General features: G+C 43.1%; 1 protein-coding gene across 1 annotated transcript in view; it reads right to left on the bottom strand.

The window, feature by feature from the left end:
- Positions 1-22,985, bottom strand: part of LOC117143554 (protein similar) — a 61,542-nt gene that overhangs the window by 24,363 nt on the left and 14,194 nt on the right. The window contains exon 7 of the mRNA XM_033308296.1: positions 13,649-13,790. Coding sequence (XP_033164187.1) covers positions 13,649-13,790 — 142 coding nt within the window. The remainder of the gene's footprint in view (positions 1-13,648; positions 13,791-22,985) is intronic.

The raw sequence follows: 22,985 nt of genomic DNA, 5'->3' as shown, positions 1-22,985 counted from the left end.
TTTATTTTCGGATGCTGCATTGGCGTCTGCGGGACTTTTGGCCGGAAAGGGGAGGAAATGGGACTGGATGCCGCCGCAGACAAGCTGAAGCGTTCTGCAATTCACTTGGCCACAATACAAATCAACCGTCGGACTTCAATCACATTAAAAGCATGCACCCAGGAACTCCGGAATATATGACCCAAATAAATCAGGCGTCCAGATAAACCGGTCTACACACTATGTATATACTCCATGGATTGTATACTCCATATACATCCACTCACCCCGTCAAATGCAATCCGTTTGTCAGATCGCAAAGTGCTGCATCATACTCGGCCGCCTTTCGGAATGACAAGCCCCCAGAAGTCCATTGGGCTGGAAGTTAGTCGTAAGCAATATAGTCTCACGATGACTCAAGACCATGACACAGGGATTGGGCAAAATCGGTTTGGGGGGAAACCTTATCTCCGTGGAATTCGACCGCAAAAACAAATGCTTCAGTTTCTTCAAATCGAAGCTGACGTACCTGGCTGGATTTATATGCGAATTTATTGAAGCACGGGGAAAGCCTTTACGTAATACTTTTATTGAACATACAATACACGCAGGTCGATTAAAGCTGTTGCAATCAGCAATTGTGAATCAAGAATTTGGTTTCCAGGGAAAAAATCGAGCTCTTGATTCATTGAGGCAAAGTTATTCATCTCCTAATCAAAATTATTTTATCACCATATTTTGAAAACCCTCAGTGAACGAAGTACATTCATTAGTCGAAATAATTTCAGCAAGTAATACCCTACTAAATGTTTGCTGGCATCCGGCAATCAAACAGAAAGCAAATTGACTTATGTGCGCAGATAGCTATTGCACATCTGCCCACATGGATTCTAGCCAGATCCACATCGAAACCCATGACCATATCGAGAGCACTGGGTCTAGACTCGAGTGAGCGTAGTAAATCATTTGCGCAGTTGCAAATCGGTCAGATGCATGCACACATATGTATCTGCTAACCCCCAAATCCCCCGATGCCCCACCTTTTGCATGCTTGGCATCTGGAGAATTATTTCATAAGTTCCGCCGGGAGTTACAGCCCAATGTTGTTGCCATCTCGCTCAGCTGCCACGTAATTCTGCCAACAATTTGCGAAACGAGCTCAATAGACGTCGAATTCGTGAAATCGAAAGGGGCGACGCCGTTTCACTCACGTCGCTTCTACTGGATTTGCAGACACATAGATAGATAGGCACAGCAGGGGTCAACACAGTAGCATAACTTCAGATACAAATATTCAAATTCCAAGCAGAATCAATATCTTCAAGATACTGCATCCACAAAGTGTACTACTCATTGCTAATTGGTAATTGCTAGATTCTGGTTTCTGGCCCTATTCAATTAACCGCAGGTGTGGTGGTCAGGCTAGTCACTCATGGGGCAGCAGGTGCAGACGTTGTTTTGGAATTCCATGGAAATGCCCCCAGCAGATTGTGGGTCTTGGTCTGGGGCCGGTCTGGTTATGGACTTTTCAAATCTGGCATACGTGCCGAGCCGAGCACCATGAACTGCTCGAAAGCCCACTCAAAGCGGAGCGAGTGAGTCGGAGAGCCGCCGTCTGTTCCGGCGATCGAGAGTCGGGATCGGAGGGTATGTGCTTGGCGGGGTGCTCGGATCCACGGGGCACCAATGCTACCGCTCGAAAAAGTGCAAAAAGTGAGCAGGCAGAGGCGAATGTGTGCCGCCGTCTGTGTTTCGCCGTTTGTGTGCCGGCCGGCATCTGGTGGAACTGGTTTCTTCTTTCCACGGGCGGCTCTCCCAGCACTTTGCGAAAATAATGAAAACAAAAAGTCGGCGAAAGATTTGGCAATGCACAGACACAAATACAAGCGGGGAACATATGATAAGGCGGACACGTTTATGGGGAGTGATGTGGAGGAAAACGAGAAACCAAACCGAACAGCAGATCAAGTTTTTTCTGTTTGCAAGTAAGGCCCGAAAAGAGGGAACAAAAACAATGGCCAATGACGAGGCATTCATACAAAAAACAGAGATGAGAAATGGAAGCGGTAGGGGGAAGGAGTTCTGCAGATAATTCGGGGGTTCTCTTCCGATATCCTCCCTTTTTCTACCTACTTAAACAGCTACTGTGTGTCTCGGTTCCGCTTCAATCGATGGTGCGGAATATCCAACCCGAAGATACATGATCAATCAACCAGATTTGTTCGAAATGTTTGGGCAAACAGGTGTTTGAATGGCTTGTGGAGTGGATGGGAAGAAAGACACTCTGATAAACTGGTTTATAATTCCATTGTAGTCTTAAAAGAAAGCTGAATTTAAACTCAGGAATGATATGAAGATAACTATTGCTGTTATCACTATTTAGGTGTGTTGGCTATTGCTAAATGTAATCATTTTTCCCTAGTGCACATTGAACTCCCGTTAATGGTTTGCTGAATGGTTTATAAATGGGCCATAAGTTGACCAGAAGCTAATTGCGGATTGGGGGCCAGATAAGATTATCAAAGCTGACGCAAATCGATCGGAAAGCCTCGTTGTGGGGGCGGCGGTCATTGGATAATCCGCGATTCACGAGCAACCGAATCAACAGCGAATCAAAGGCCAAATCTTAGTGGTAGGCCAATATTGATTTATCCTTTTGTGACAGCCCATGGATTTTATGTTTTTCGCAGGACGAAGGACAGCACAACACGCCACTCAAGTGTTGACAACTGTCGGAGGAAGAACTGCGTGGAATGGTAGGAGACAGCTGGCTATTATATATCACACTTTTTGTGTGCTCTCGGCCAACAGAGGCCGAAAAGACCTCCACGTCCTGCTGCCCCATAAATGTATCTGATTCCCCGGTAGCTGTATCCGTATCTGTATCTGAATCTGTATGTTTATCTAAGCGCCGCGAAATGAAGCCAACAAAAGGTACAAAAGCCACCGCCAAGAGATGGTGAAAAAGTGAGCGGGGGATTCACCCATGCGCCAACAGGAAAGCGGATGAGTTATAGTCGAGATACAGATACGCCGATAATGATGGATGTTTGGGGGGACGAGTGGGAACACAAATAAACAATTATCATCTGTTGTTAAAAAAAAAGTGGCAACACTTTAACGTAAGGTTAGTATGGGCTTGCGTACACAGAAAGAAATATTTAATACCTTTGCAACAGGAAAGTGTCACAATATTCACTACTATTCTGTGCTATTTTCTTGCTCTGTAGCATTTGGATGACTAAATATTGTTTCGATGTCGATGAAGATGGTATCACCATCGAATAATTGTGTAGATTACAAAATTTGTGTCACGTTTTGTCGCTTTTCTGCTACCGAATGTTTGTCATGTGTTTTTGGTTTAGCTTTTTTTTTGCCCCCAGCTTTAATTTCAACAAATTAGCGACATAATGAAACGCTTAATTAAAATAACAAGCCACCGCAACAAAAAGCGAGAATGTTTCCAGACAGCCGACACGCAAGTAACAACAAAACAATAATAATAAGTTAAAACAACATTTATTCTAAACAATTTGGCGTGGCATGATTGATGGCTGGCATGCCGGAGATGATGATGATGAGTACTTCTTTGTATACAGCGAAACGCTAATAAAAAGGCCAAGAGCGCCGCAATTGAATGTCGACGGCAGTCGGGAAATTGGCTCCAAAACGAAGTCATCAAAGGAAAAGCCATTTGCCCATTTTCATTCGCTCACTCATTTATTCATTCGGCTAGTTAGCCAGTCCGCCGAAGACTGGGCCATTGATTGCTCCCCTTCCGGTGGGCGGGCACTTTTGGGGGCGTTCGGTCACGAATTAATATTAAACTTGGTCTGCTGTCCAAACAATGTCTGGCCAAAATAATATCTAAAAGAGCCCACTAATAATGACCAAATGGCACGCGATGGTCGAAAGTGCACACAATCGGATTGGGAGTGGTTGGGATCAGCTTTTTAAATATAAACCTTTAAAAAAACTCCCAATTCTTAACTTCTAAAAACTCCTCATAACCAAAAATTCTGCAGATGTCCAACTGATTTATGCACGTCGTTATGTGGGACAAATATAAATCTAGTTTGGGTCGGGAAAATTAATAAACTGGCTCGCAAATTGATAAGAAGAAAACGGCCTTAAAAAAAGGGACAATGGGCAGCATAAAAACCGGGAAGGAAAGCAAAACAAATAAAAGAGGGTCCTGCAGGATGTAGGATATACAGCCGAGGCGTGGCATCCATCAAAAGTCACTCAGGAACATGTGTATCGCATGCTCCAGCCTCTTCCCGCGCTCTTCCACCATTCGGATTCCGGTTCTCTTTCTCTGGCTTTTCGCTGGCTGGGAAATGGAATAAACCCACGTGCCTCGCTTTTCCCCCTCGACTCCCGCCGGCATTTTCATCGTTCTGCATGTGACCAGAATTGTACTCTGCTTTTTTCATTTCGGCTATTTTGGAAATTCTCATGCCACGCGCTGTTTTCGATGCCTCCCACTTCTATTTTCATTCCGATTCCGCGCTGCACGGCAACAAATTTGCCGAATGTGTCGTTATCCCAAAAAGAAAAAAAAACTGTAAAGCTATTTAAATCGGAAATACATATTTTTCGAACAGATATAGCAGTTGTGTATGCATTCTCCATATTTTAATATCACGAATGCCATCTGATTTTTCTCTGTGTGTGCACACGCTGGCCGCATGAAAGCGAAAGTGAAAATGAAAATGGCTTTCGGCATCGACAAGACCGCGAAGCATTCGAATCAATCTAGACACGGCGACAAAATTCATGTGACTCGCTAGCACTAATTGTTATTCGCAGCTGGGATACCCTGTAAAAAGAAAATCTTGATATCTATGAGAAGTGTAGCAGACTTAGTGGCATTCTGCTTAGTTACGAAAGTAGCTGAAGTCGCAGCTAAAATCCCCCTTTTTTTTAGTTTTCAATATTTATTTAGCTCTAAACACACTTAAATCCTTTAAAAATATTGCAATAATCCCAAAGTGTTCTTTTCGAACAGGGTAATGGGTCACAATAGACCTATTCCACTTGATGCCGCCAGCGATTCGCCCGCTGCTTTTTGTAAACAATTTTTTATTGAATTAAGAGAACGGAGCGGAATGGGATGGAAAAAAATGAAATGGTGACAAAACAACAAGAGGCTGGCGATTATTAAAATAATATTAGATTTAAAGCGAATTGCGTGGGATACTAGCATCCCCATCCCAACGGGTCACATGTTGCAAGTGGAGCAAGAAGCAGCAGCAGCCAAATAATAAATAAAAGAATTAATGGAAGAAAAGAGAGGAGGCCAACGATTTATGCGCTCCTCTGATCCGATTATAGTCAAGCGGTTTGTCGAGCACGGCAAATTATCATTAATATAAATAGCCAGATCGCCGGAATTTGTTTATCTGTAAGATCTTAGCACATTAATTTAAACAATTTCAGGCCTTGGCATTGCTCCAGCTCACGTAGGCCCAAAAGCTGTGGCGAGGGGCTGACCTTCCATCGGAGGGGGAAAGGATATATATTCCACAAGCTATCCGTGTCGTCATAGTTATGTCTTTGAATTTTCTGAATTATGTGTCTAAATGTTCGCAAAAAAAACCAACAAATTTAATTCAACAGTGTCATTAAGGATTAGAAAAACATAATAGAACTTTTCCTGAATTTTATGGCTTAATTTGAAAATATATCTGGCGATGACATCTTTAGATATATCGAACTAAAATAAGTAAACCAACTTTGATTAAAGATATGACTTACATCTTAGGAACAATTGTAAATATGTTTTGCATCCTCTCACTTTCTTAAGACCCCACTTTCCCCAGAACTCTTTCATTTCTCTATTTATCGAGCCGCTGTTTGTCTTCTTTATTGTCTTCGACAGCGGCTTGTGTCAACTTTGGACCCGGAAAGTTCTTTAGTTTTATGCGTAGTTGGCGTGTTTTCCTCACTTCCCATTGACTTTTGTCTGCTCTTCGGGGCCGACGCTTTGACGCCCTCAACTGCCGAAAAACATTTCCATTCTGATAACTCGGCCCTGTCTCCGGGTTTCCCTCGGTTCTCCACTTGCGTAATTTACAATTACGATGGGAAACTTTTCCCATTCCCTCCGGCTTTTCTGCTCACCACACTGCTGTCTTGGGGGCTCAGAGAACTCGAATATTTGCCAGCCGTTTGCGCCCCAAATTATGCAATGCCAAATGTTTGAGCCCGATAAGATGCTTGTCTCTCCTTCCCACTCCCTTCTTTATCTCCTTTTTTATCATCTTTTTTTTAGCGTTCCCAAAAAGACTTTCTGCTTGGGGAAACTCGAAAATAAAATCAGAAAATAAACATTTAAGTAATATCGATATTGCTTATCGATTCGATTGATATTTATCGATAACGAAAATACATTTTTAAAGCTTCTTTAGAAATTGTATTTCTTAGTGGGAGAAAAGAAAACGTTAATTTGGAATTAAAAGGCGAGATGGTAAGAACACCCTCAAATAAAGAAAACCCTCATTCCCCGAATCATTCTTCTTTCTTTTATCGCTGAACACAGCAGTTGAAACAACAAAGCAAACGTCTGGCACAAAAAGGAGGCGCCACCACCTGGAGACAATTTACCAGATAGCCGTATTACCTGCAATCGCTCTTCACATTTCGCATAACGGTACACGTGCCGCCCCCGCCCCAAAATCTCACACCTCCAACATTCTCCGCTCAGCTGTTTTCTGATTTTCTGGTGCAAGCAGGAACTTGTTACCCACGCCCTGAGCAGAGAAAAGAAAGCAGTGGGTCGAAAAAGGGGGGAGGGGGGAGTGGCGGCATTTGGGAAATCGTAGCCAGCTCCAGTTCACTCCAATGCGGCCTACTTTTAGGCTCAGAAAGAGAGCGAAATGCTCTCTCTTTAACGGCACAAATCGCTCTTGAGCATGCGGCCTACGAGGGACCTTGAACTCGAATTTTCTTTTTCCTGAACCACTCGGCTTTCACTTTCGCTTTTGCCGCGTTATGTAATCCCCCGGGGAGAGCGAGCGAGAGCATTAACGCAAGAGAGAGCACCGTTTAGGCTCGTGCAATGGCATGGAAAATGAGCAGAACTTTCACTTTCACCAGTCAACGACACTCACACACACACACACACACGGGGGGAGAAAAGAATGCGGAGAAAGTGAGAACGTTTGGGGTACAGAAAAAAAATAAAAGGCAAACACAAATGCGACGCAAAAATATTTGCAGGAACAACAAAACATATGATGATGTTGTTCTTATTGTTTTGCCGATTTTCCCCTTGTTTTTCCTGTTAAATCGAAGCGCCATAAAAAAAAGCTCAGCGAACAAACAAATAAATTTTGTAATAGGCGGCGAGAAGGTGAAATTGATTTGCCTTTTGCTCATGCTTTTTATTGTCCGACAAATGTCAGGGCCGGCCCCCCAAAAAAGTATGCTAGGTAATTGTCACATCATGGGCGATGAAAGGAGGGGGTGTTGGTTGGGTGAGGGGGGTGCGTGTGTTTACTGAGGGGGAGGTCCTTTCGGAACATCAGTGCCCAAAATCGCACGGCACGTGTATTTATAGCTGTGTATTGAAGGTTGGATTTCCTTGACCCCGAATAGGGCCTAAAAATAGTATCCAAAAATAATTTGTAGTATTAACTCCATTTAGATACTTATTTCAACCATAATATTTTCACTAAAAATTTCCTATATATTCTCAAATCAAGTCGTTTATCTTTTGTTTTCCGTGTAAAAGGAAAAATGCGTAGAACAAAGTATTAAATCTACCAGAATTATGCGGCTGCGAACGGTCTACGGTGAAAAAGCAAATGGGGCGGATGAATAATGCTGATGTTTATGGCCCGACTCGCCCGACTCTTGGCCAACTTTAAAATTATGGCAAAGGAAAATACATTTCGTGAGCTAAATTACGCAATTTGCTGGCCGAAGGACCGAGGACAAAACGGCCTGTCAGAGACAGGTGGAAGCGGAAATAAACAGGTAAGCACACACACACACACACACACACTCAGGAGACACGCGTTCAGTTCGTTGACTTCCGCTTGGAAGGGAAAATCGGAAACCCCACAAGATTGGCCACCCAAATAAAAAAAGAGGCAACGCCCCCACCCTTTTTCGCTCATCTTTGTTCCTGCTGCCTTCTCCACTTTCTTCCACCTTTCACGAGCCATTCGCATTTCTCCGCTAAGTGTCAATTACATTGACGTTTATTCAAATATGCAACGCACGGCCAGGAAAACTCGACATTAGGAAAAGAAGTAAGGAAGCACAGGAAAATAATTCCACGGCGTATAAAAAGTTCTAAAGTGGAAGTGAGAGCGTAGGAGAAAGCGGGAAAAGCCCTGTGTGCGTGTGTCCCTCTCACTCCGCCGGAAAAGTCACCTCTTTGCGTGTGAAAAAGTCTTCAAGTTGGCAACATTTTGTGATTTCGGGCGGATTTATCGGGTTTTATTGTGCGTATCACACAGGCCTTGCCTTGGCATTTGCCGCAGATATATGTTAATATGGTAATCCGGCACTTTCCCCCGCCCTCGAAACCTTCTTAACCCTCGACCGAACCCACAACAGGCCAAAAGCGAGAGCACTCCATCAACTTTTAAAGCCCGTTCTTAAAGCGGCTTCCCATCAAATTATGAACTGCCTACGAAGAACCTAAGGCCATTAAAGTGGGCTTACAATAGAGATGAAAGTTGGATGCCACTTGGATACGTGTAGGCCATAATTTTGCTAAAAGGCACGGATTATACTTATTAAGTTCTTATTATTTAACCCAAAAAAGGTGGCTAAAAGTATGCAGCAGCATAGTCTTTTGAATAAAGTGTGCTAAATATATTATTTTCTAGACCTTCAGTGTTTTCAGTGTATTGCCAAGCGATTGCTTCGCAATTCGATAACGTTGAAGATCCATTTTTGATGCTGGCAAATTTACAACGTTTACGTTCCGTTTGTCCGAAAGAACTTGGCTTTGGCAACGGAAATTTTATGCGCAGCATAAAAACGTTTTCATGTGCAATCAAACCCAACTCTTCGCCGGGGAATTGAGGGCCAAATAAATGGGAAGATGCTGTCCTATCTGCGGCAGCAACAAGCCAATCAAAATGCAATTTCCACTCGTGCACAGGACATAATTTAACGACACACATGTGTGGAGCTGTAACAAGCTTTTCGTCCGCTTTGCCCCCAGTTTTTCCCGGCATTCCCACGCTTTCCTCGCCGCTTCCATCAAGGTACAAATAATAAATATGCAAACAAGTTGATTCAGCGGGTTCAGCTGTGACTATGAATTTGTCATTTTGTTGCCGCATCAGCAGGAATGATGAAAATATTTATACAAATAATGGGCGACACTCGTTGCGTATACGCAATGTTGACGTTGATGGGGTCACAGCACACAGAACGGATGTAAAGATAGAGATAGAGATAGAGATAAAGAGCCAGCGACTTCATCAAAACAGAATCAGCTGCAAGGCTGTGCGATAAGCAAACAATTGCCCAAGGATACGAAGAACTCATCCACAAACTGGCTTTTCCGTTTCGGCTTCCCAAATTAAATTCCTTAAGTAGAGACAGAAATTGCCCACATCAACGTCAAGTGGTTGAAAATTCCCATAGCTTTACGTTCCAATTTTGTTGAGTTTACACGTGTGTGAAATTTTTCTTCCCCCTTCAGCTGGATTTTCCGAGCGGGGGATGCTCGTGTTTCCAACTTAAAGTGTTGCCCCATTCACAGTTAATTATCCTGACGTCAGAGCGGCCACTTCAGTCCGCCCGGAAATCAACAAACATTTCCGCTCAAATTTGGGGATTGCAGGCTAAAAGGGGCAACATTAGCATAATAAATTGGGCCAGCATGGTTTATCGAAAGCGAGTGAATAACTTCATCGCTCAGCCGCATTAATAACGCGGCTTTAATAAGGACTTGCCCAAGGATTCAACGATCGAACTGCTGCCGACTACGTGACCAGATAACTAAGCCTGCCTTATCGGTGCGGAAAATGCAGGGGGAAATTTATAAGGAACGTTATTCTTCATTCCGGAGTACACGGAAAATATCAAGTGACTAGAATGTATAAACTAATTAGCTAGGCGATAGAATCACACTTATGAGAGGCGAGTTAACAGGAATTCCGATGGACTTATTCCTTTATACTTTATCATAGATTTGTATCACTTGTGTTTTTGTGTTTTCTCACTGTGTATTTTTTTTGCTTGGCCACCAGGGATAGTTCTCCCACTCCAACTCGCACATCTATGGGCCATTGTAACAGCCTTTTGGTAATTGTGCGGCCATAAATCTCTCCTTTGGCTTACTGCACTGACTCCGGGCAATTTAACGCCTGTCCGGCTGTTGCTGCCAAATACCATTCCATTAAAGAGACACCGGCGTCAGGATGGGAAAGGATGTGCAGGTGCGCGGATTGAGTGGAACATCGATCCGAGGCAATTAAGGTCAACGGGAAAAAGGAAAAAAAAACTCCGAGACTGCCTTCAACTTTTTCAATTAGCCAGGTGACCGAAGTTATCGCTCGGAAGAAATCAAAATCAAAATTACGACCACGCAAACATCAAACCCGAAAGGGAAGTAAAAGGAAAGAAAAACTCTTCTGGGCGGGGTAACACAAACTTAGGAACTTAGGAACCCTTTCCGAACCCGTCAATAATCCCGATTAGAGCATGTGTATATGAAATATTTATGCTGTGGTCTGCAAATGGAATTTCTCTCTGCGAAAAGGTCGCCCATGAAGGCATGAATAATGCAATGGATGTTACAAAGTACAAAGGAATCGCAGCCTTTAATTCTCTTTAAAGTCATCTGGCCATCTTTCAGTTCATTTTATGGCAGGTCGGGCAATCATAATGAAATCCCCTTTTATTGCCCCAAAGTATGCAACACATTTTTGGGCCTCCTGCTCGATGTCCTTAATTTATTGTTTTAATTTTTAGTCGCTCGGCCACAAAATGGCGTCCTGAGCCCCAAAAAACCATGCTAAACTTTTGGGGGAAAGTGTTAAGAACTCGTGTAAATTCCATTAGGGCCAAAAAGTTTCAGGCAGCGAGCAAAGCAAAACAGGGTGTGATGCCAGCCGAAGGCTCTGCTCTGTCAAGTGCGATAAATCAGGAGAGGCAGGAGCAAAAGCCTCTGCAGGACAAAGTGAGAGGGACTTTGGTAATTAAAAGCAACGCGTGGCTGGAATTATGCAAGGACTACGGCTACAAGCTATACAAATGCAAATTTCCTCCAGGACAGCGGGCGCAAAGTCAACTAATCAATGTTAATTGGATTGGCGTGGGAAATTCGCGAGTACTCGCCGCTTTTCTTGGCTTCGCGAAAATGTGGGAATCTATAAATATGCAGCGGCAATTACGCATCTGAAACAGATTGCACCGCTCCCAAAGATAAGCGACCTTGAGTCAGCTGCCAACTGAGTGACAAGCTCGTTAAGAGAGAGCGGCGCGAAAGAGACGGAACAACGCTCGAACTGCACTGGCAAAAAGCGTGTGAATCGCAGAAAATAAAATATTAAATATTAAAAATAAAACAGTAGTAGATTACAAGTAGATTAGAGAATTAAGAAAATTAAAAATAATTACAAATACTAATCCTTCCTTAGATTTATTCATTCATATTACTTTAGTACTCATTTTAGCTTGTTATCATACTGAAATCTTTGATATATTTTTATCGTGCCACTTATCATCACACGTCTGTTGCGTTTTGAGAAACTGCTATCGCAGAGTTAATAAATCAAGCCGAGCCCCGAGTAAACCAAAACCCAAACAACAACCCATATATAATTATGTATATCGTATATAACGAGTGAGAAGAACCCAAAAGGTAAACAAAGTTCAAAGAGATTCTTTAGTTGGCAGTCTTTCAAAGGCTCACTCGCTCTCTTTTCGCTTGTGTAATATTGTTTTATTCAATTAGGCAAACAACATTTACAAAAACAAATAGGTCTAATATTTGCAAGCAAACCAATACATTTGTTGTCATTCAAATGCACACGAGTGGAAAACGGATAGCAAATGAATAGAAATGAGTCGAATACCTGACACACTAAAGATCAAAGATGAATAGAAATGGTAAGTAATACTTAAAACAAAAATCTTCGTTGTATATTGCGAATATTACCGAAGTATTCAACTTGAATAATATCATTCACATACTAATTTATGTGCATCCTACTGATTGGTTCACACTCCCTACTTTCTAAAACCAATCCCCTATTTTTTGTGGAACGCACACGCATTGCGTAGTTACACAATCGAGTTGTGAGAAGTTTAATCAAGGATTGAACAATTGAATCAACTTGATTGACGCAGTTAAAAGAACCATAAAGACACGAGAGAAATGAATAAAATGAATAAAATGAATAAAATAGGGGACAGTGGGGGAGGAGGCTAATCACATGTTGTGTGAATTAAAAGCAAATTGTCAGCATTCATTTGCACCGCATCACTGCATTCGTCATCATGTGCGGGTAAGGTTTACACTGAGAGAAACATCTTTAAAATTTGAAAATTCATATTGCCTTTTTTACCACAATACAATGAGTAGTGAGTAATTGAATTCCATTTTAGCTACTTGTTCTGTTTCAACTAGAATTCAAGTGAAACTTCTATTTAAATTCATAATAAATCCCCTGGGCTACGAAATAATCTAAAGTGTATGGGAAACGACACGAGTCTCTAAACCCACAAAAAAGGTGCACAATTAAAAATGAATTTGTACTTTTGGTAAAACAACTACACACGCCCCTTAATAAAAAGAAAATAAAATATATATATTTTTTTTTTGTATCCGTGGATTTTTGTTTGAGGGGCAGGCGAGTGTGAAACTCGAAAAGAAAGAAGCGAAACAATGCACAAATATTTGCTCATACACGCTTAAATTAAGTAAATACAAATTGGTGCGGGGTACTTACCAGTCGAGCTGAAAAAAGATGGGTGGCAACCGGGGGTTTTGGGGGGCCAGAGGTGCTTCTTCATTAGAGACATTGTTAATTTATTATTCATTGTTGACCCGCACGTGGACTCACGCAACGTCCGTTAAAATAAAATATATATTATGTGGAAAACGCGAATGGAAAAACGCAAATGGAAAAGGCACGAAACGAAGTTGTGCGCACAGGGGGCAAATAGAAAATATCGAATGGATTATGAATATGGAAATTGAGGGTAAGGAAAATCGATTGCGGGATGCTAATTTGGCACTGTTATCAAATGGAAAATCTGGGCCACTCGCCGGTGACAATTCAATAAATGGCGGATTAGAAAACCAAATCGTCGCGAAAAGTGGGGAAAACTTACATAAAGCGCCAGCTGAGGCGCAGAATTCTTTATGCAAATGCCGAGCGCACGCACCATCGACCCACCACCACCACCCACAATTACCGCCCATTCAAGGCTGTTCAAATATTTGGAATAGCGGGGGAGGGAATTGAATTTGGTCGATTAAAAACGCCAGGATTAATACGAATTTCACTTCCCGCCACTTGGTGGCTTAATTAAAAGATAAAAAACTCGCCCAAAAATGTAATGAGCAAATATCCGGCATTGTTCCGCTTCATTGGAATATCCCGCCCAATGAAATGGCTCAATTCGGTCTTCTTGGGACCCGTTTGTTCTACGGTTAGTATATATATTGGAAATCTGAATGACTCACCTTATGACGTAGTTAACGCAAACGACGCTCTGCGGCTTTAGCTTGTCGTAGACGATCGTGGCCTGGCTAAGAATCCAGCAGTAGCCACCGTACTTTCCCAGGAATCTGTAGCGGGACGTCTCGCCCTGTCCCTTGCTCAGCACTAAAAGATACAGATACGCAGAGATAGATGGGGGAATTAGTAGTGGCAAGTGGACGTAATAGATGGTTTAAATGTGGTTCAAGTTCTGGTTTAAGTTCGCCCACTGCTCTTGGCAGCGAAATCGGATTACATTCGCCACCACAAAAACAATAAACAAAATCTTCTGCGGTCTGCCGCCCCGCCCATTGTATCTGTCATAATCGAGCCACGGAGCTCATGAGCCAGATACAAAGCCGAATAGGTTACATTTTGGCACTTTGCGGGTATTTCAGAGATATTTTGGCAGGCAGGAAGGATAATCATCGCCACTAGCCTAGCTACACTGTAAACTATTTCCTGGAAATATCCAATTACCCATTGAAGTTGTGTTTCCGCACTTAAGACTTCTTAAACAAGTTGTTTGATATATTAAAATATATCTTTGATATTCGAAATAAAGTGTAATCAACAGCGCCATATCTCATTAAGTAGACATTTTTCACCACCGTGTTTTCTGCTGGTTGGCAAATTGTCAAGTCTCAAATTACGGCGCCAAAAGCGCTGGGGCATAAAAATTAAATAATAGCAACTCGCTGCGTGGGGCGTTAAGCAGGGGGGCGTGGCATAAGGGTCTTAGGCATTTTCAGTGGGCCAAAAACGTTGCCAAGTAACTTGGCCCAACGAGGAGGCCACATAAACCCGATTTTAATTAAAAGCGCCTCGCAAAATAACAGGAATAAAATAAATATATAAAGGACCAACCGCGCACACACGCGTAGGTAGAGCTTTTATCTGTATTTTTGCGACAGCTCTGCTTGGCCCGAAATCATTTCAATCAAATTTTTATGGACGCCACTGGCAGCGACAAGAACATTAAATAAATGATGAAAATTCATAGGAATTCGGGCCAGGCGATTGAAATTCATGGATGCTTTTGTAGCACGGGTCCAGCCATCGGGATTAGATTAAGTGCAGGGAAAGGACACAGGTGCGCAAAACAGGGTCATATCCTGTTTAAGTCGCAGCAATAAAAATAAATTTGCATAAAGAACACCACGAACTAATTGAATCACCAAAGTTCGCCAAAGTGCCGAGCGACCTTAGCTGCAATTAAATCAAAAATGCGTAGCAAGAGTGACTTTAAATCCTGAGAAATCAGGACGAAAACGCTTTGCGGTCGGGGATAAACCTCCAGCTAAACATGCTCCGTCCCACTCTGATTCGTTCTTTTATTTATTCATTCAGTTAATTCGAAATCAGCAGCAGAAAATTAGTTTTTCTTCTCTTGGCTTCTCTGGCTTAGTACTCAACCTAAACCCAAAAAATAGAGAAGAAAGTAGCGCGGAAACGGTTGGGGTAATTATGCGGGGTCATTAACAAGACAAGATCTAAGGAGGCCCAGCCACTGGAGCCGCCTTGGAGCCCCCGAAGTCCGCTGACAGCTCAGTGAGATTGATGCGAGCAGGACATATGTGGCAACTAGTCCAGTTGAGTCCTTGACTGGACCAGAAAGTGTGATACACAAAAGTGCTGCTCAGTGCTGCTTACTTTCTCATACAAAATGTAGCTAAAATTCAATGAGGAATGAATTCTTTACCTTATATCTTACTTTAAATATTCAAAAAATGTATCTTTTGCAAGAAGATCTATTTGGAATACCCCAGTTTCTAACTGCCAAGTTATACCTATATCTAACCAGAAAGAAGCTAAACCAAGCAGCACCGCCTCCGAGCTCAGACGATTGCCATTTGGCAGTGTTTATGTGGAATTAGCAAAGTGAGCAGACAGAAAAGCAGCAACTGCAGTTTCTGGGAAAGCAGCTGCAGCAGTGAACTTGATTTGCCCTCAGTCAAGGACTTTTCCCCGAGTCCTGCCGGCATTTTGAGCTTGAGCTTGAGACGGAAAATATTAAAATATCTACGCGCGGCAGCAGCAGCAAAGATCATTTATCAGCAATTTTTTAGCAGCATTCCTTGGCTGCCATTTGGAGCCATTGCCATTGCTGCCTTCCACAATTTATGAACACGAATGCAATCCGCTTTTCGCATGGCAATGGCCATGGCCATGGCAGTGGAATCGCCAAGACTCCAAGGGAGTGGGGAAACTGCGGAGAGAAGCTGGCCATTTGTACAAATAATCAAACAGAGAAGTTGGCTAAAGGGATAAAACCAGACTCTATTCGAGTCGAATGCAAGACAAACATCAAAACCGCATTCAAGGTTATGTATCAAGCGGGATGAGCACGGAATACGGCGGACTCGAACTCGAACTGGAAGGATGCAGGATGCAGGACGCACAGGATGTGAATGTGGGATTCAGGATGCGCACAATGCATGCTCAGACACGCTCGAGTACACGGGCAAATCCTGGCAGCAACACAACAGTAAATCATCATCAACGCAGCGCACGAACCGAGAGTTGCCAAAGGAGCAGGTGCAGCAGGTCCTTAGTAAGGTGAATCCTTGGGCGGGTCAGTTTCAGGATTACATCAACGGTAATACTATGACACAATCGGAATATAGTGGACAATCTTCCATTAAAAATCTTTTAGTTATTGAACACTTACTAAACATTTAGTGACATATGTTTATGTGGCATCTAATCTAATTCATAATCATGGTTAACACTTTTAATACTCCCGATTTAAAATTATTCCAGTATCCAGTAATTTCATCCTACACTTTCCAGAGTTCACTGTACCCCATTCGTTTGCGCATCCTGATTGCTGACCAGAGTCCAGGATCCCGAGTTGAGAGCCAGGAATGACGAGGATGGGTCGAAATCACATTGGCACAAGTGGATAAGGAAATAAATGTTTGGCTTTGGCTGCCCAAGGATGTGCGCATAAATCAAGGATTTGTTTGCGGATTGTTTCGACTACTCCGAGGCACAAAGGTAGTTGACTCGGAGCGTCTTAGATTTAGACGTAGCATTGACCTTTTGGCCTTCGCTTAGGGCGGCCACGTGGCGTATGCGTAATCTGTCCTAATTGAATTAAGCCGTGACATAATCCCCAATCCACCAAGCAAGCGGGCTTAAAGTCAATATGTGCTGGGAATCTATGCAAATTTCTTTAGCTATATATTTTTTACTCCAGCTTATTGAAAAGCAGCTGGGGTTTGATTTTCCTGCGTCTTCATAACCCGCCAGTCGTGTGGAAAATTGCATTTTACCACCTTTTCTTTGGCAGCCAAGACAGGACATTACCAAAGGACCAAAGGAGCAGATGAGACAGGGGGCGCAAATCCCAGTTAGTAGCCAACGACTTGAAAGGGTTTCGGGCGTAATGCAAACTTACTACCAAGAAATATAGACTTAAAGCTGGCCATTATAAGTTGGAGTTGCCTGCAGTGCCCATAAATGGGATAATGAGTGTTCCAGGAACCCCATGTTCACCAGAAGCAGGAGGAGTTCTGCTCGCAGACGAAGTGCACGCAGAATAGGCCAAGTTTTGTGGTCGAAGGGACGAACTCTTCAAGGATCCCTCACATGTGTGCAGCTGCCGGCCAGGGAAAGGACATTCACTGGATTCTATGGAAGACCGCCCGCAGCGAGGAAATCGACAAGTTTGTCGGGTTCAATGGAGCCCATTAAAAACTACTCAAAATGTCAGCGGGAGTGTAAGCCACATGGGCGATGCGGCAAAGGACGACCACAAAATGTAACAAATTTGCTTAATTTGCCGACCTTAAGTTTCGTGTTTAACTCAACAGTCTGCACGGCACAAAATCAAGTTTACTGATTCAAATAAAATAAATTTATTAAGAAAGTAAACTCAACGTAGAAAATAATATTATTTAACACTTTGAAAAGATATATTGTAAATAAGCAAGACATCATTGAATTGCTAAGAATCTTTTTCAATAAAAAAATAAACTGTTCTTTTTTCTGTGTGTCAAGGAAAACCAGTTCTTCAAATGAAAAGCGGTGGAAAGAAGACCGGAAAAGCGGGGAAGGCAACAACGGAAGTGAAGGAAAAAAGTAATTGAAAACAAAAGTCAAAGAATTTGCATATTTATTTGACGCACAGCCTCAGACTTCGACTTTGGCCACAAGTCAATATTTATTTATGCGTGCGGCAAATTTAAATGAGTGAAAAGCTGACGAGGCAGAAGGAAACTAGAGTGCAGCGGGCTATGCGATTTGCAGCACCTCTCTTTGTTTTGCATTAATTAGAATTTAACAAAAATAAATGCTGGGTAATTGAAAACTTTCGCCCGTCTACCCAGCGAATCCCCCCATTATGCTCATTAATTCCATTCGCGGAGCGAAAATACGAAAATACATATCTCCGCCTCCGCGCCGCTCATTTAATTAACTCAATTTGAGCGGAAGGAAAGTCATCATCAAGACATCAAGAGGGAGCAACTGGGATTGGGAACTGCCTCCAGGTGCTCTGAATTTGGTACCCCGTAATATTTGGTGCACGGAGTCGGGTGGAAACCCCGTTTTTCCCATTTTCCCTTGGACTATTCAAACAATTAAGTGCTGATGGCTGGTAATTTTTTCCCAGTTTCCTCGCAGAGGAGCAGCTGCAACTTTATTAAGCAAAATTTAATGGCGGTTGCCGTGCTCCGCCCCCCTCAAACTATTTTCCCCCCTCGCATCCTGTCGTTTTTCATTAGCGCCGCCAACTGACTTGCAACAATTGTTGCACAAACAACAAGCTCACGAAACTTTGGCTGCAATATTTTCCGTAGGAGAAGCTTCCTTTTTTTTGCCGCTTCATGTTGAGCAATTAGTTTGACTGGACTTTTCCGGGCACGCTGCTGCTGTGTCCATTTGCCAAACGTCTAATTGGACTTGCTAAAGATTTCTACAGAGATTTGGGGCAAGTTTTTTTCATTTGCCGGCACTCCCAGTTGTTCACTTTTTTCCCGGCTAATAATTCAGAGGATCCCCCTATTCTTTTATTCTTGCTCAAATCTTCTTCTCTACTTAATTTTGTTTGGCTTTATTAATAATTTAGGGGAGAAAGGTCTTTCATTCATAATGGAATTACTTTCGGCATTGGTCAGGCAACCATCAATATTGAAGGGTCCCAAATCCTTTCAAACAGCATTTGCTCAATGAACAGGACTTTAGCCGGACTTTTGGCGAACTTTATTCTTAATAACTTTATTATATTTAGGTATCTTTATAAATAACAAATAGCGGGAGGGAACTGCCAGAAAGCTGAAAAGTATGCAATACCCTTGAGGTAAAGTGCTGAGGCCCATAAAAAACTCGCGGTTAGAACACAAAATTTTATGATGCATCCAAATGCCAGCGAACGAGAGAGACGCAACGATCCACACGGAAAGGGACAGAGCACCCGAGTGTTGCTTAAATGTCAATCTATCTGTCTGACTGTCAATTTCAGCAATTGCAGCGGCGACGTCGGCAGAGGCTAAATGCGTTGAAGGAAAATTTCATTTGCAGATATCGTGCTGTCATTTAATAAACGAAATGTGAGACGGGGATGTGCGAAAGAGACGGCCGGGTGGGGCAGAAAGAGACGGACGGACAGACGGACAAACGCAGAGATGCAGTAACAGATATTGGCAACACTTTTCCCACAGACATTGAAAAGATTGAGAGAGATGGGTAGTGTAAACTGGAAAGAGAGAGGGAGAGCACACACACATGTAAAGGAAGTGCGGCAGACTGGAGAAAAAACCAAATGCTGAGCGACAGGCGGAGAAAAGGGGGTTGGGAAGGGGGTCTGGATTGAACGGGAAGGAAATTTCTCAGCGGGACATCGCGTAGGTGAATGCACCCATTGTATAAAACCAGCGCAAGGCAGACAACTTTCACAGATATGCGGGTACACTTGGAAAAACAGGAGAGAACGCTGATGTCGAGTGTCGCGACTATCATATACCCGGTAGTCAGATAGTGAAGCTCTAAATAAGCTCTAAAGCAAATTACTGTGGGAATATAGGAATACTTTTTCGCAGTGTACGTGTGCATTTCAGATTGGTTTTCTGTGTGTGCGTTCGCGGGTGAGTTTTGTGTAAATCCCGCTCGTCGCCAACTAAATGCCAATTTCAGAAAATGACGCGGAAAAAAGGAAGGCACACCGTGTAGCTGACACGCAATGCATAATACAGAGAGGGGTGGGTATGGGCTCTGGAAAGGTGGACTCAAGGCGCGGAGGAGCATGACCAAAACCTGAGGCGGCCTCCCTCATCCGCCCCAGACAACAAATATAAATAATTGACAATGACAGAGCGCAGCAAAAGACCTGCGCCAGGAACAACAAATTTAAAATCATTCTCGTGTCGAGCGACAGGCCAGAAATCAACGAGGGGCACAAGGTGGGCAAGTCACCATCAATCTGTCAAATATTTCCACGCTAAAAGTCAAAACTCCTTACGAAAATAGAGCTCGTCTTTTTCACTTAGGCGAGGGGAAAATGATGTCAAAAAATATTGACACACAGTAATGATGCCAAATTAGTTGAACAAATGCATCCAAGTTATAGATACAGTACAGCATTAATAAATAAAATTATAAAAGTAAACTTATATTTTTTATTACAATTTAAATTATTAAGAAACTTAGGTAAAAGAGTTTCCTTGTGCTCAGTGCCAATATGTAAAGTGTAACAAAATCATCCAGGATTCCCAGAAAAGCAGGAAATGAAATTGATATTGATGGAAACCAACGCAGACTTTGGCATAATTTCAACATGCTGACCTGTCAACGCTGCGAATGGCCGATGGCAAAGGGCCAAGAACACTGTTCAACACTTCATTAGAGCCGTCGTGGAGTGGAGCAGGACCAGGCTAGGACGGGCAGGGAATCCTTCGCCAAGGACCGCAAATATTTTGCCAGTTTACACGACTTATTTAGCAGCAGCGGATCAAAGGGGGTTCCCAAGTCACAAGCGCCTTTTGATTGATTGAGCAGAGCCCCGGGGAACAGAAACGCAGACGAAGTCCAAAAGCCCAAGTCAAAAGGTTTTTTGTTAAGCAAATTGTGGCTGGCATTGTGAAAGGTTTCCTAAGCAGTTTGGGCAAAGGCCTGACATTTTGTTTTCGATTGTGAGGGGATTTGTAAGGGGATTTGCAGAGGCAGCAAATAAAGTGGGGCGAAAGTGTGTAAATATTAGAAATAGTAACCCTTAAAAATGTGCATATATAAATACATAGAAACAAACTACTCAAATGGTTTTCAAATAAACTTTCCCATTTAGTTCTTAGGTTTCTTAAAGATCCCACTGTACCGCCAGCCAAAAAAGCGTTGCATACTTCCAGGCTCATCACTTCTTTATCGATAAGAATTTTGCATGCAATTTCTGCGCTGTCTTTCTTGCTGTTTTCCCGCTTGCCTAAGCACATTTATTCGTTTTGTCTGACAACCTTTCGGAAAATGAAGGCCGAGGGGCTGACGAGGAGAATTGGGAACGACTATCATCAGCACCCACACAAGCAAACCTCAATGCAACTAAAAAACGAAGAGGAAAATTGGCAAAAGGAAAATCTGCGCCCGGCAGCCAAAAACATAAAACTTTGCACATTCATTGGGTTCGCTACTTTTTCCTTTAGATTTTTTGTTTTCAGTTCTCCTTTGCTGCTGCGACAATTTTCCAGCAGTGGGAAAATTGTGCGCTTTCTTAATTTAATGAAAATTTTCCACTTGGTCGATTGACATTTTGTGTTCTTTGTCGTTTTACTTTTACCTCCGCCCGCGAAACTCGTGGGTGTTGCAAGTTGCAAAGTTTCCTCTGAGGTTTGCCAAATAAACACACAAATTTACTTAGCTTTCTGGGTGGGAAAACGAGGAAAATGGGCGGGAAATGGCGAAAAGTCGCTGCACACTCTGCGGCGGCTGGCGCGCAACTTTTATCATTTTGCCTTTGTTTGGAGCGTGTAATCAAATGCATATTTGCATGCCACCCACCTCCGCAAAACCCTTAAGCTTCGCCTTCGCCTTTTGTATAATTTTCTGCAAGACTTGCGAAAATCTTGCAAAGGCGGCAAAACTTTGCTACCCACCCAAGAGCACAAAAGTATGCAACCCAAAGTCACCGATAAAGAGGACATACAGTGCACAATGTCCTGGAGGTTACACGAATTTATCACCAGCAGCAGTCAAAATATATTTCATAAATATTCACATCTTCAAGGGATTATTAATTCGCTTGCAAATATACGAAACGGACAATTAAAACTGCAAGACAATCGATAGCACATCGGTATTTTCGATAGTAAGTTTGCTTGACCTATATCAAGAATTTGAATACCTCAAAATAATTTTGGAAAGTATTCAAATAATGAAACTCTATCATTTGCACCAGTGTGCATGGCCGAAGGGGAAAGATCAAGGGTGGGCGGGCTGCCAAGCGATTGAAGCGACTATAAACTCAATTAGCCAGCCCCGGACTCCGAATGGCGGCCATAAAAGCGTTGAAGGAATCGAAATGAACTTGGCCAAATGTCATTAGCGCGGGCGGGAGTCGTGGCAGGCACATTAAATGTTATTAACGCATTCGCTTTTGTTGCACCAGCAGCAGTGCAGTTCGATGGAATAGTTATCTAATTTGAAATGCCGGGCGAAAGGGGAGCTGGGGTATAAATGCAAGGGGCTTGCTGCCATGCAATTGTTGCCTCAATGGTTCGGAAAAGGGGAAGAAAACTCCCCAGCATTGTAACGTGACAATGGACGCCAACACGTAGCGGAAAATTGTGCAAAAGGATCTGCAACTTTAAGGCGTGAGATCCCGCAGCTAAACTGCAAAACTGCCTGAAGGTACGAAAAGTGCAGCATTTACATTCATCATCATAAGTCACTGCCCGGACACAAATGAAATGAAATATCTGCAGAGGTGCCCGGATGGTCCAGGATATTTTCGGTGAATGGGTGTGGGCGGCATCCCCAAATAGAGCCATTCAGCTAAGCCAGCAACACAACACAAAGTGCATCCGCCGGGAGTCGGGATCGGGCAGAGCAGGAATTCTCACTTCCCCCAAACTAATGGCATCCTCCGCAGGACTCACAGGACTCCGCAGGATTCCGCAGGACTCGCTGGATGCAGCGCGGCACTCACGTAGAGTAGCTGCAGCTCCGGCATATTTAATAAACTCTAGCAAATTAAGCGGCGCGGGTTGGAGGATGCCATAAATCAACAGGTAAGAGGAGCGTGCGTCCACCTGGGAGGCAACGCCACCATCGCAGTTCATTAACATTAGCAGGGCGCGGATTTTCGAGGCATAAGGGGCCAAGGACCCC

Source organism: Drosophila mauritiana, chromosome 3R (assembly GCF_004382145.1).
Source record: "Drosophila mauritiana strain mau12 chromosome 3R, ASM438214v1, whole genome shotgun sequence".
Lineage (NCBI taxonomy): Eukaryota > Metazoa > Arthropoda > Insecta > Diptera > Drosophilidae > Drosophila > Drosophila mauritiana.
The sequence above is the reverse complement of the archived record's forward strand: the minus strand, read 5'-3'. Positions and strand labels throughout refer to the sequence as shown.